General features: G+C 30.9%; 4 protein-coding genes across 4 annotated transcripts; 3 read left to right on the forward strand and 1 right to left on the reverse strand.

Annotated features, from left to right (window-relative positions):
- Positions 1–240: 240 nt before the first annotated feature.
- On the reverse strand, positions 241–9,509 carry LOC122197349 (pentatricopeptide repeat-containing protein At5g66520-like). Its single transcript, XM_052770434.1, has 2 exons — positions 7,599–9,509; positions 241–3,367 (listed from the first exon to the last, which is right to left on the reverse strand). The coding sequence occupies exon 2, from the start codon at positions 2,057–2,059 to the stop codon at positions 386–388; it is 1,674 nt and encodes a 557-aa protein (XP_052626394.1). The 5' UTR covers positions 2,060–3,367; positions 7,599–9,509; the 3' UTR covers positions 241–385.
- LOC111887640 (uncharacterized) lies at positions 4,246–5,692 on the forward strand. The gene is made up of 7 exons (XM_052770978.1): positions 4,246–4,266; positions 4,385–4,407; positions 4,538–4,694; positions 4,871–5,141; positions 5,226–5,319; positions 5,437–5,554; positions 5,645–5,692. Exons 1-7 carry the CDS (start codon positions 4,246–4,248, stop codon positions 5,690–5,692), a joined length of 732 nt encoding a protein of 243 aa, XP_052626938.1.
- LOC128133511 (uncharacterized) lies at positions 6,318–7,069 on the forward strand. Its single transcript, XM_052770979.1, has 3 exons — positions 6,318–6,467; positions 6,577–6,890; positions 6,964–7,069. Exons 1-3 carry the CDS (start codon positions 6,318–6,320, stop codon positions 7,067–7,069), a joined length of 570 nt encoding a protein of 189 aa, XP_052626939.1.
- LOC111887641 (uncharacterized) lies at positions 9,416–14,374 on the forward strand. The gene is made up of 7 exons (XM_052770980.1): positions 9,416–9,493; positions 9,753–9,791; positions 10,030–10,180; positions 10,280–10,361; positions 12,194–12,607; positions 12,703–13,565; positions 13,773–14,374. The coding sequence occupies exons 1-7, from the start codon at positions 9,416–9,418 to the stop codon at positions 14,372–14,374; spliced, it is 2,229 nt and encodes a 742-aa protein (XP_052626940.1).
- The last annotated feature ends 5 nt before the right edge of the window (positions 14,375–14,379 follow it).

Here is a 14,379-nt window from a genome sequence, read left to right on the forward strand (position 1 = left end):
GGAGTTGATAATGGGGTCATGACTTAATCTGGAAAGTAATATATGCATTTTCTTTTGACGTAATGCAAAAAGAACGACTTAATAGAGAAAGTTGCGGAAAATAGTCTTTCTCATTCGATCTTAACATGTTACAAATTTGTGGTGGTATATTTTTCAATTTTTCTCAAATTTTTTGTAAATGTCATGTATCTAGAAAACAACACTTAAAAGGGACTTTTTTAAGCAACTATTAAAGAATGCTTACTAAGGAAAAGATTGTTGGGATTGGAAAATGAAAGGGTTGATACACATAAGAACAAAAGGAGTACGCAATTTAAAATTTTAAATTAGTAAAATACTTAAATACACTGATGTGAGAACACATCAATACTATAATGTTAAGTAGTTAAACCTCCACGATTTGCCTTTTCAAAACCTCATTTAGCTTCACAATTTGTGGGTGCAAGTTGTCATCAACACGAAATTCATGAACAACACCATCCACCTCAATCCAACTACATCCAACATTTGATTCTGATTCTGATTTGTTCTTTCTCTCACTCATTACTTTTCGTACTTCGCCAACTCTTTCCCATTTACTTAAAGAAGCATATAGGTTCGAAAGAAGCACTTCACTTCCAATGAAATTACCACAATACCCTTGCTCAACATACGCAATAATCTTGTCCGCAAGACTCGCGTCCTTGTATATCCTACAACCACTAAGCAATGCCCTCCATATAACAACATCGGCATCCAAAGGCATCTTGATTGCGATCAATAAAGCCATCTTCAAGTAGCCAGCACGACCTAATAAATCAACAAGGCAACCATAATGTTCAACTTTGGGTTTAATTTTCCATAATCTCTCCATGTTGTGGAAAATCAAAGAACCTTCATTTACCAAACCCGAATGGCTACATCCTTTTAAGACACCAAGAAGTGTGACCTCATTGGGTGCAATGTCTTCAGCTAGCATTTGATCGAACACTTGGAGGGCATCCCTACCAAGACCATGAGCTGAAAACCCAGAGATCATGCTTGTGTAGTTGCAAACATCTGGTTGAGCTATCTTGTGAAATATTTGGTATCCAGAATCTATCATCCCACATTTTGCGTACATATCAATTAGAGCAGTTAAGATGTTAGATGTGTTGTTAACAGCTGTCTTGACTATGTAGGCATGAATCCATTTTCCTTGATTTAAAGCCCCGAGATTAGCACAAGCAGATAAAGCACAAACAAGAACAGCCTCGTTAGGGTTTTTTGTATCATGAGATTGTCTTAGCATATCATGGAAATATGAAAGGGCATCGATATACCTGCCACAATCTAGGAATCCAGAAATTATAACTGCCCAAGATACTGTGTTGCGTATGGGCATCATTGTAAAGATTTCAGAGGCAATAGTGATTTCGCCTTGCTTGACATGCCCACCTAGAAGACTGGTCCATGAGAAGACGTCTCTTTCAGGCATTTCATCGAATACCTTGCGTGCGTCATGTAGTTTATGAAATACAGCGTACAAATTTATCAGGGAGTTACCAATGTAGAGATTATTTACGTGCCCATTTTTTATGATTATACCATGCACGATCATTCCATGTAATTCTGAGTTTTGTTGTGTGCATGACGTGATCAAGAAAGTGAATGTAAATTTGTCAGGGGCAATTAGGGGATTCTCTTTAATTGCATTTAATTGGCGAAAAAGATAAATGGGTTCTGGAGAATTTTGGAGTTTGGAATAGGATCTGATCACTAGATTCCATAGCAAAATCGGTGGGGGGTAATCAGGGTATTGATCGAATAGCGTTCTTGCAAAACTGAGGCTATTAGTTGATAGATAGCAATGGATTAGAGAGTCGATCATAATGGAATATGATGACAGTGATTGGGTGATGACTTGAGCGTGTACTTGCTTGAGTTGCAACAACGGTGGTCGCTGATTTAGCAGCTGGTTAAGTGTTTTTGGATTTGGGTTGGTGGGGATATTGGATTTTAATGAACAAAAGCTACGAGAAGCTATAAACCTGAATAACTGCTTAAAGGTTTCAACTTTGAATCCCAAAGTTGAATGCATTTCATGGCAATAAAGATTTTATTGGTGTACTAGCTGCTTCTGCTCATACCCGTTAAAAGTTGGTTAAAAGAAATTTATAGTACGAGCTACCATTGCCCTTAAACAAAATTCGTCAAGATGAGATGATTGTATCTCGTTAAGGCATTTCATCAAACATCGTAGGAGCACAGATTATGGCTTCAATCCAAAGGCTCTCCATAGAAATGGCCACACAAACATCCGAATCAAACCCAAAGTCTAACAAGAACTGTACTCCACTTTAGAACAAAACCTATCAATCTACTCTGGCATTAACGAGCGTTGATGTTAAATGTAAAGGCCTAAAGGAATAATCATCTGGATCGGATAGAACTGCGGGTGGTAAGGATGGATAGGGGTGTTTGGCTTAGCTTTTAAAAGCTTAAAAGATCTTTTCCAAAAAGTTACAAAAAGTCAGGATTTCCTGACTTTTCCAAAAAGATGATTTTTCTTGTATTAAAACTCCAAAAGTTAGTAGTTTGCCAAACATCTTTTTGTTTTTTTTCTTTTACAAAAATGACTTTTGGCTGTAAAAAGCTAAGCCAAACACCCCCTTATGAATATGCTTACGGTGTCGGTAGCCACTTCATCACAATCGAAACTGTTGCTTCTACCTCAGCTTTTAGAGATGATCTAGGCGTCAATGTTGTTGGTTTGACTCAAATCGTTGCATGTGTTTCAGCTGATATGGAGAAAACCCGTCATTGGCTCACTCATAGTTTGTTAGGAAGGCGTTCGATAAAATGCGTGAGAGACGTGCTTCCCGATCATCAAGGAAAAATAATGAAACAAGTCAACAACTCAAGTCGGAGATGCAACATCTCCCTTTCTAATAAACATAACCGGTTGTCCGAGTGTCGTATGTAAAACCCATTCTTCTGCCCATGTTAAATCACATTTTTACCCCTGCTTCCTTAAACACAACAATCACATTACACACGAAATATGGAAATTAGCTTACATATGGAATGGAATACGGCAATATGGCTAATTGAAATTTCGAAAATTGAATATGAATACATATCGATATCGATATTGATTGGATTATGGAATCAATTTCGTTACATGCCCGATTAAGATAATCTTATTATGGTATGCATATCAATCGTATCGTTTGCATTTAATTTTGAAGATTATTTCGATTTTATCATATGTAACTCAATATATACTTCATTCGTACGCTATGAATTCTTCTTTACAGCATCTTCTTCCAAGAATCAACCATCATCGGCAATCATCGACTTTCATTGTTCGGTAAGTTTCTGCTTCACGTTATCTGCTTCTCAATGTCTGTGTTAATCAAAATTGAAAATTAATTCTGTTAATTAATGTGTATTAATGTGTATGCGTCTGTGTGACAATTTATTCTTGAATGTCCTGCTGTCGATTAACAACAACAACGCAGAAGATCATGTATGAATTATGATGGCAAAAGGAGAATATGACTCGATAAAATAAAAAAGAAACCAGAGTCCCGATTTACGAACTTATACACATAAATCGAACCCAAATTGATATCGATATTAATTTATTAAGATTAAGATTAAGATTAAGATTAAGATTAAGAATTTATGTTCCTGCTATCTCAATCGGTTTATCAAAGTTGAAGATTTGTTATGTGACTCTATATTTATCTCAACACTTTTATTAACAATATACATGCAATAAAATTAAAAAAAAAATACATATAAAGGCATTACCTGTTGCAGGGGTATATAGTTTCTGTTAGCATGTTTATTTCAGATTTTGATTTATTTGTATGAATGTTTGTTGTGACTGCTTACCTCTTGCAATAAGTAAGAATTTATAAGTAAGTTCAATTGACGAAAATTCCCTCGCCAATTAACTTTATGTTATTAATTTATTAAGATTAAGATTAAGAATTTATGTTCCTGCTATCTCAATCAGTTTCTCAAATTTAAAGATTTGTTATGTGACTGTATCTTTATCTCAACACTTTTATTAACAATATATATGCAATAAAATTTGAAAAAAAATACATATAAAGGCATTGTACTTTTATTTTTCATGTTATAAGTAAGTTCAATGGACGAAATGCCCTCGCCAATTATATAGGGGTATATATTTTCTGTTATACGTGTATATAGTTTGTTTTAGCATGTTTCTGAAAGAAACTATTTTCTTTGTAAGAATGTTTGAATATAACCATGTTGCAGTATTCTGCAAATGTATATTGCTGGTTTTATCCCTTCTTTGTTTCAATTCTTTGTTTTACTTTTAATTACCGGTTTTACCCCTTCTTTTTTTCACTTATCATTATTATTTTTAATTATGAATGTTGTACAGGGGTATATAGTTTCTGTTAGCATGTTTCTTTCAGATTTTGTTTTCTTTGTATGAATGTTTGAATATAACTATATTGTATTATTCAGTTTGTTCTTATATTATTAGTACTCCATAGACATAATTGTAATCTTTTTGTGTACTTTTCTGTTATAGTGACAATGGCAGAAAAAAAATCACTTTTATTAGAGACTTGGACAATATGAAGGATGATTACACACTAAAAGTGTCTATCATCCGACTGTGGAGATCGCTTTCAGATGGCAACCACACTATTGTCAAATCAATTGAGATGATACTCATTGATGAAATGGTAAAATCTACTATTCCAATAGCATTATTCAAAACCATTTTTTTGTTTATTTGATCATTCCAATAATATTATTCAAACTCAATCATGGTCGAATAACATCTTCAATGTTGACCAATTTATATTTATTAGAATTTCCCTTTTTAACATTATATAATATTCTTACCCTATGTCAATAGTGTACAAAAATCCGAGCAAGTGTGTATCCAAGAGTTTTTCAAAGGTTTGAGTCCAAACTGAAAGAAGATCAAGCTGTTTACATCCGGTCCCCCACTATCGTTCCTAACAGATACACTTTTAAAATAAGTGATGTAACCTCCAAGTTAAATTTGCATGCAAGAACAACTGTTAACGAGTGTCTACACTTTCAATCCAAAACAACATATGGCTTTTCTTTTGTTTCTTTTGAAACAATTATCTCTGCAACAGCTACCTCTAATGAATCAATTGGTAATTTCCCTCCTTATTGATTGTATATTATGTTTAATTCTTTAATTTTACATCATTTTGACATATTGTATTATCATTTTGTAGATATTATTGGTGAAGTTGTTTCATTAGGAAAGCTTGATTCCCGTGATGTCAGCAAATCTCTACATAGGCTGCCTTTACAAATCAGAAACTTAGAGTAACCAAAACTTTTTTTATATTATATCTTATATCTTATATATTACATTCATTACTTTACAACTTGCATGTGTTATTTTAGTATTATATATTCATTTAACCATTATTATTTTTGCAGAGGTTTGCAGGTTAACATTACATTGTTTGGAGATATTGCATACCAGTTAATTTCTTATCTTGAAGCTCATAAACAAGTTGGTCGTGTGATTGTCCTTTTGCAATTTGCAAGAATTAATGTCTATAACGGTACATTTTTTATACAAATCAACCTTATTTTAGTCTTTTATATTACTCATTATATTGACTATTTTATTTTGTTTCATCAGCAACACCTTCTGTTAACAGATATTATGAACAAACACGGATGTTCATAAATGCTAATCTTCTCGAAATTGTTACCTTCACAGATAGGTAACAAACCATTTTAATAATTCATCGTTTTTTTCTTTCTGTTTAATAATTTTATAATTTTATTTTTAAACTCCTAAATTAAAAACAGCTTGGTTGGATTATGAGGACTTCAAAACCCTTCTTCTTCTTTGACTGTTGATAGCTCTAAATCATATTCGGAATCTGATGACTTTTTGAATAATTACAAAGTTAAAAATGTTGTCGATTTGATAGAACCACAAGAGGTATGTGAATATTTTATCTGTATTGATGTGATATTGTTTTCTATTTAACAGATAATATAATTGTATTGTTTTTTATGATCCTTTTGATATTTTTTTTAGGTCGGCCAATATATCATTGTCGGGACCATTTATGGTATTCGCCAAGATATTGATTGGTATTATGATGCGTGTACAAACTGTGGAAAGAAAGTTGAAACAGAAGATGTGTTCAGCGGTCCAGATAGTGGTAATGCAAGTGTGGTTGTAAAATGCTATGGTGATAAGTGTAAAAATAAGAAGATCTCTTCTATTCCAAGGTTTTTTTACATTTAAGAAAATATCAAATGAACAACTTAACTACATTATTAACCATTAAACATATTTAATGTTTATTAATGTGGCAATTTTTTATAGGTATAAAATACCTATTCGTGTGCAAGATGATTCTGGAACAATCACTCTAACTCTCTTTGATAGAGATGCTTATAGACTCGTCAAAAAACGTGCACGTGATCTTATAGAGAAAATCAAAAAGGTATAACATATTTATAATTTTTGTTTTCTTAATTGTTGTTATTTTTTGTATTTTCTTTATATTAATGTGCTTTTAAACATAAATATATTATATAACACATTTATTCCAGGCTGGGGATAATCCAAGATTGTATCCTTATGACCTCAAATGTCTGGGGCATAAAAAGATGGCTTTTAAAGTAGATGTTAATAGTTTTAAGGATGCGATCTCACAAACAGGTGATAATTTGACCCCAACAATGCCTGACAAATTTGAAGCTACAAGTTCGTTCAAGTATAATTCCCCAACAATAGTAAAAAAACGAAATGTTGGAGATACCATTGATGTTGATGATTATGATAACGTGAATTCGTCCACCAAGGTCCCTCGATTGAATTCCAAAGTTGATGGCAACACAGGTCTATTAATACCAAAGCTTGAAAAGTAATTTCAGATTGTCCTTTTTTAATCAACAATGTTCTTGAATTTGGATTTTTTTTTGGATTCTCTTTCACAGTATTGCTCTTTGTGGTGTCCACTGTTCAAACATTGATACTTCTTGCTTTATTTTCGCTGCTATTCTATATTTTAATACGATTATGCTTTTAGGGTTATCATTGTAATTAGACTAATCTTCTTTTAATATATGTGTGGCATATATGTCTGTCTATTTATGTGTAAAAGAAGCAAAGAAATATGTTTCTAAAGAGTCTTATCAGAAATATACTAAGGGGGTGTTTGGCTTAGCTTTTCACAGCCAAAAGTCCTTTTTGGAAAAGAAAAAAAAGCAAAAGATGTTTGGCAAACTAGTTTTAAAAGTCACTTTTGAAGTTTTTACATAAGTAAAAGGAGTTTTTTGGAAAAGTTAGGAAATCCTGACTTTTTGTAACTTTTCCAAAAAGGACTTTTGAGGTTTAAAAAGCTAAGCCAAACACCCCCTAATTATTTAATGATGGTGGTCATGACAAGTATTAATTCGTTTCAAGCATATACAAATAAGGATATTACATGCAACTAAATTACATTACTTGTATTTACAATCATAGATACTAATAAGGGATATTTTTAGTTCTAGGCAAGGTTGTATTCATTTTAACCTCATAAATAATTTTTCTGATGAAATTAAAGTGATAATATAAATAAAGAACATACATGTGGAATGTTTTGTGGGCAACAATGGAGTTTCCATCAAATACACAACCAACAAAATGCCCACCAGTAGCAAGCAACATAACTCTAAAACGTATGTTGTTTCTAGGTTCATGTATCACATTCAGCAGTCTCTCGTTCACTTCATTCACTGTAACACAAGGGGTATTAACGTCCTTTGTGAACCTATGTAAATCATGTTGAAACATAATTTTCTCACACTCACCAAGAAGCGAGCACTTTCAGATTGAAATCGTTGATTAAAAGGATAGACGCATAAAAATCTTATGCTTCATACTTTTCTCAGACTCACCAACTTATATTTTTAGTTCTGGGCAAGGATGTATTAATTTTAAGCTCATAAATAATTTTTCTGATGAAATTATTGTGATAAGATAGATAAAGAACATACCTGTGGAATGTTGTATGAGCAACAATTGAGTTTTCCATCAAAGACACAACCAACAAAGTGCCCACCAGTAGCAAGCAACATAACTCTAAAACAGGTGTTGTTTCTGGGTTCATGGATCACATTCAGCATTCTCTTAGTCATTTCCTTCACTGCAACACAAGGGGTATTAACGTCCTTTGTAAATCATGTTCAAACATAATTTTCTCAGAATCACCAAAAAGCAGGCACTTCCAAAATGAAATCGTTTCTCAATTGAATAGAGGCATAAAAATCTTATGCTTCATACTTCCCAACAATCCCTCAGTTGAATCACTGAAGCTTTCAAATTCTCTGTTTTCTTCATTTTCTGAACCTGATATGCTTGATAAATGCTAATCTGTAACTATCATATTGGAAGTCAAATCATCAAAATCATCCTCTCTAACAGTATCCTTTCCAGCAATGCTTAACTTTATCTGAAATTAAATATAAATGCATTGTACTTTTCTTTTACATGTTATAAGTAAGTTCAAATAACGAAAATGTCCTAGCCAATACATATATCTTTATGCACTAACAGAAGGAAACAAACATTTTTGTAAAATACATTACAAAAATAAATGGTATGTACAAAGGACGAAAATGCCCTTACCAACATTATACAACATCTTATTATCAAATCCGATTTCATATATAAGGTAACATATCATAATTATATCAATTTTTTCGATCATCACCGTCAATTTCGTTACATACCAGATCAAGGGCATCTTATTATCAAATCTGATTTCATATATAAGGTATCATATCAATATTATATTTATAATGTCAATTACATTTACTTTTAATTATAATTATTATGTCAATTTTATCATATTCTAAACTATATATACTTCAAACATACCATTGTATAATTCCTTTACATCATCCTCTTTCCAAGGTTTAAAATCATCACAGTCAAAACTCGTCCGGTCAATCCCAGAATTCATTCCTTCCGGTAAGTTTATAGAAAACCTACTTTCAGATTGTTTTTTATCTTTTCTTTCTTCTTGTGTTTCTTTACTGTCTGTAAAATGCTTGAGAAATCAAGCTTGTAAAATGAATTGTGGAACATTTAGTAAGTTTTTTTTAACACAAAATTGAGAAATCAAACGTAAAAAATGTTGATTAGAGTAAACTTAGTGATTGATTGGACAAAAATCGACCTGTTCACGAACACCGTGTGGATAGATATCGCCATATGTGACATTCCATTCTTTCATACCGTATGGATCTTCAGCGCCGGGTAATTGCGATTAGGAAAGCACCGACAGTCATAAAAACAACAAAATTTCTCGGCATTATCTTCATCGACGATGTTGAATTAAGAAAATACTTTATATCTCTATTTCTGAGATAAGCGAAATCATATTTCAGAAGATTGAATTGAATGGGGAGTTCAAGTGTCGTACAAAGTGATGGAGGTGCAGTAGCTTATGTTGGGAAAAAGATGAATAAAAGCAGGGGGGTAAAAAGTCGACGGGGAAATTTCAAAAAAAAAAAAAAAGGATGTCTGCTGGGATTATTATTATTATTATTTTATTCAATTGATTGATTTTATGAGTAATATATTTCTACATTATTCTCAGTGTTAAATTATATGTATTTCTTAATTGTATATATGATAACTAAATACATAAAAACATAAGTAACTAACAAATTCGATGACATCCTTTTATGTTTTGCCTTAAACAAATAATGAAATCATTTTATTTTTGTTTTTTTAGGTTTTACTGAATATTTTAGTAAAATGGTTGAATGAATATGTATAATGCTTTTGTTTTTTGTAATGTCTCGAGCAACACCAACGACATATGACAATTTGAACATACTTATAATTTGTTCCAGAATGTTTCTCTTCTTATTATTGTATTTGTCTTTTTGCTTTATTTGTTTTGTTTGAATATAATTTATTTTCATCATATATTTAATTTTTATTTAAGAAAAAATAATATTTTATATACTTTGTTTGAATATAAACTTATAAATTTTCTTATGTTTCAGATACTAACCATTAAAATGGATGTTTTTAAGACTAATAAGAAGATAAAAATAAATAATTTTTATCTGGATAATACAAAACAAATACATATGGACAATACATTAGTCGGTCGAATTTCATCTTCTACAAATGAGAGTAACCCAGGTGCTAACGGTACGTTCATTAAATATTTTACGACTTTTTTTATAAATGTTTTTAATTTTAATCTGTTCACTATATATTTTGCGACTTATTTTATCAACCCTTATGTAGATTCAAATAGGAACATCTATCATGTTCAGGCTAGAGAAAAAAGAAGAATAAAAAAGTTATACTTGAACAATAAAAAAAAAAGGTATGACCGAATGAATACATACAACTTCATCGACATCACATCTTTTAAAAATGAAGGGAAATGGTAATCTAATTAATTTCTTTTACACTTTTTACTCTGCTTTAAATATGTAAAAATAAAAATTCTAACATGCTTTTATTTTATAAATAATAGGGATTTATCAATAATAATATTCATATATTATTTCAAAAATTAAATTATTGTTTCAAATTTATCCATTTCTTATAACATCTCTTTAATTTCCAGAAAATATCAAAGGAGTTGTCCAACGAAGTAAAAACGTATCCGCATCTACTTCAAATGCAAAAATGTCAAAAAAATCAATGTTAGAAAATCCTCCTTCACATTTAAATGTTAGAACTCCGTTATCTAACATTTCTAATGGTAACTCATTTACATTACCGGTTGTCTTTATAATATATATTGTTATTGTATAATATTTAATAATGTATTCCTTCAATCTTCTTTTCCCACTCATGGATATTTCCAATAACAGTTTTCGATCATCGTTACCAGACATCAGATCAAATTCAAACGGTAACATACTTCATTGTTTTACACTTTTTAATATCCTTTAAATATTTAAAATAATAATATTGACATCCTCACTTTTTAATTTTTATATAATATATAATAATTCGGATATCCTTTAGAAATTCATACACTATTTAAGAAATTACAATATTATTTATAATTTATCCATTTCTTATAACATTTTTTTTACAAACAAATTCAAAGGAGTTGTCCATCGAAATAAAAATGTATCCACATCTACATCAAGCATGTATATGTCAACACAACCAATGTTACAAACTCCTCCTTCACAATTAAATGTTATAACTCTGTTATCTAACATTTCCAATGGTAAGTCATATATCTTACGATTTTATTTTATAATATATGTTATTGTATCATATTTAATAATGTATACCTTCAATCTTCTTTTCACAGTCATAAATATTTCCAATAACAGTTTTCAAACACCGTTACCAAACATCAGATTGGATTCAGACGGTAACATACTTTATTGCTTTTAAACTTTTTATGTGTCCTTTTAATATATAAAATAAAACTTATTACTTCATCGTTTTATTATATCATCTCTTTATCAATATTCATATTTAAATGAAATTAAACAAATTATTAAATATTCATGCATTTCTCATAAACATGTTTTTTTCCAGACAAATTCAAAGGATTTGTACATCAAAATAATAACATATACACATCTAAATCAAGTGCAGATATGTCAAAACAATCAATGTTACAAACTCCCCCTTCACTTTTAAATGTTAGGACTCTCTTATCTAACATTTCCAATGGTAAGTCATTTATTTTACCTTTTGATATTATAATATATATTATTATTATTATATTATTATTATTATTATTATTATTATTATTATTATATCATATTTAACAATGCATATATTCAATCTTTTTTTGCCCAGCGATGGATATTTCCAATAACAGTTTTCAATCACCATTACCAAATATTACACAATACGTTGTATTTTCGAATGGTGACACATCAAACAAATCATCTACAATAACATCAAGATCATCTTCAGTCATGTTACCTAACCCAAATCATAAAAGTAAGAAAAAAAGGGCAAATGTATCTCCTATTCCAATAATTGGTCTGAGATCTGATCAACACAACAACGATTGCCAAAATAGTCAAAATATATACGAAGGTATATCAAAACGTAATTTATTTATAAATATAATATTAAAATTACTTCATTCAATCATTTTCAATTATAAAACCTTACATGAATGACTTTTTTTGTCAACATTAATTGACATATTATTTGGATCATGATGATCAGATTGTCGTATGCAAAACATGTTTTGCAAAATTATGGAAAGATGAAGCTGCCAGATGTAAAAAAAAATGAGAATGAAAATTATTTTCTATGTTGTGCTTATGGAAAAGTTGAACTACCAGAGTTAAAGAATGCACCTCCAAGTTATGAAAATCTTTTTAGATCTGGAGATTCTAAAAGCAAACAGTTCATGAAGAACATTCGTTCTTACAATTCTATGTTTTCTTTTACGTCAATGGGTGGCAAGATTGATTCCTCAATCAATAAAGGAAATGCTCCATACATTTTTCGACTAAGCGGTCAAAATTATCATAGTATCAGAAGCCTTTTACCGGGACAGGGATTTAAACCAAAATTCTCCCAATTGTACATATACGATACTGATAATGAGATCGCAAATAGACGAACATGTTTTGGGTACACTTTTCACAATTATCACATTAATAGATATCTTATTCATCAGCATTACTTTCTTTATTTATCTTATGTTTATATGTTCATCTTACTTGCAGTGGAGAAAATCAACGATCTACATCAAATTCTTCTGTTCTTGATAATGATATTATACAAGATTTGAAGTTGATGTTAGATTCAAATAATGTCTTGGTTCATTCTTATAGAATGGTTAGAGATTGTTTTCATGAAAACCCTCATGTTAATATCAAATTGAGAATTATTGGAAGAAGGGACCAAGATGGAAGGACAAACAACCTACCATCTGCTTCTGAGGTTGCCGCTTTAATTGTCGGAGATATTGGTGATTCAATTGATAATAGAGATATTGTTGTTCAAACTTCATCTGGTTCTCTACGGCGTATTAGTGAATTACATCCATCATACCTTCCTATTCAGTATCCACTACTGTTTCCATATGGTGATGATGGTTACAGGGTTGACATACCACATCGAGGTATTACACCTTCAAGCAACAGCAAGCGGCCCAACTGTACAATGAGAGAATTTTTTTCTTATAGAATACAGGACATGGATCATTATTTTTCACTAATTCTTAATTCAAAAAGGTTGTTCCAACAGTTTTTGGTAGATGCTTATACTATGATTGAAAGCGAGAGATTACATTTCATAAGGAGCAAACAACAAATTCTTAGATGCGAGTCTTATGAGAATTTACGTAATCAACAAGACCTCGGGAATAAAGATATATCCAACGTCATACAATGTGTTATCTTACCTTCATCATTCACTGGTGGTGCACGTTATATGATGCAAAACTACTTTGACGCCATGTCCTTATGTAAATGGTTTGGATATCCTGATTTCTTCATAACCTTTACATGTAATCCAAAATGGCCTGAAGTTAAAAGGTTTCTTCATAACACTTCACTGCATCCAGAAGATAGACCTGATATCTTATGTAGGTTATTCAAAATAAAGCTCGATGCTTTTATTAAAGACATACGGGAAAATAAATTTTTTTGGCATCATTCAAGCAGGTATTAAAAGTTGTTGTTTAATAAAAAAAAAATTATAATGATTTTTTCGTTTATTAGCATTTTTTATTATTTGCAAATATATTTCATCGAGTCAAGACTAATAACTTTTTTGTAAAATTAATTTGTAGTGGTCTATACAATTGAATTTCAAAAAAGAGGTTTGCCACATAGTCATATTTGTCTATTTATGCATGCTGACTCAAAGCGGCCTACTGTTGAATATATCGATCCGATTATTTCTGCTGAGATTCCAAATATCAATGAAGATCCAGAGTTGTATTCACTTGTAAGTGAATTCATGATACATGGTCCTTGTGGAGCTGAAAATATGAATTGCCCGTGCATGGTGGACAAGCAATGTTCGAAATTTTTTCCCAAGCAATTCTGTAATCATTCTTCAGTTGATGTCAACGGTTATCCCTTATATATGAGAAAAAACAATGGATATTTTGTCGAAAAATCAGGTGTCAAGTTAGACAACAGAAATGTTGTTCCATATAACAAATATCTGTTGAAAAGATATCAGACACACATTAATGTTGAATGGTGCAATCAGGGATCTTCCATAAAGTATTTGTTTAAATATATAAACAAAGGTCCAGATAAAGCTACAATTGTTGTTGACATCAACACTGATTCTCATCAAGAAAAGGTTGTGGATGAAATAAAAGATTATTATGATTGTAGATATATATCTGCATGTGAAGCATCATGGAGAATATTTAAATAAGATGT

Source organism: Lactuca sativa, chromosome 4 (assembly GCF_002870075.4).
Source record: "Lactuca sativa cultivar Salinas chromosome 4, Lsat_Salinas_v11, whole genome shotgun sequence".
Taxonomy (NCBI): Eukaryota; Viridiplantae; Streptophyta; class Magnoliopsida; order Asterales; family Asteraceae; genus Lactuca; species Lactuca sativa.

What these genes read in the sequence shown, in the direction of transcription:
- LOC122197349 (XM_052770434.1), bottom strand. Translation starts at nt 2,059, where the DNA reads ATGCATTCAACTTTGGGATTCAAAGTTGAAACCTTTAAGCAGTTATTC.
- LOC111887640 (XM_052770978.1), top strand. Translation starts at nt 4,246, where the DNA reads ATGTTGCAGTATTCTGCAAAT. An exon ending in TTACAAATCAGAAACTTAGA is followed by an intron (nt 5,320 to 5,436) that starts GTAACCAAAACT and finishes TTATTTTTGCAG; the next exon opens with AGGTTTGCAGGTTAACATTA. An exon ending in TGCAATTTGCAAGAATTAAT is followed by an intron (nt 5,555 to 5,644) that starts GTCTATAACGGT and finishes TTGTTTCATCAG; the next exon opens with CAACACCTTCTGTTAACAGA.
- LOC128133511 (XM_052770979.1), top strand. Translation starts at nt 6,318, where the DNA reads ATGTTTATTAATGTGGCAATTTTTTATAGGTATAAAATACCTATTCGT. An exon ending in TTATAGAGAAAATCAAAAAG is followed by an intron (nt 6,468 to 6,576) that starts GTATAACATATT and finishes CATTTATTCCAG; the next exon opens with GCTGGGGATAATCCAAGATT. An exon ending in TTAATACCAAAGCTTGAAAA is followed by an intron (nt 6,891 to 6,963) that starts GTAATTTCAGAT and finishes TCTCTTTCACAG; the next exon opens with TATTGCTCTTTGTGGTGTCC.
- LOC111887641 (XM_052770980.1), top strand. Translation starts at nt 9,416, where the DNA reads ATGGGGAGTTCAAGTGTCGTACAAAGTGATGGAGGTGCAGTAGCTTAT. An exon ending in TAAAATGGTTGAATGAATAT is followed by an intron (nt 9,792 to 10,029) that starts GTATAATGCTTT and finishes CTTATGTTTCAG; the next exon opens with ATACTAACCATTAAAATGGA. An exon ending in TTGAACAATAAAAAAAAAAG is followed by an intron (nt 10,362 to 12,193) that starts GTATGACCGAAT and finishes CATGATGATCAG; the next exon opens with ATTGTCGTATGCAAAACATG.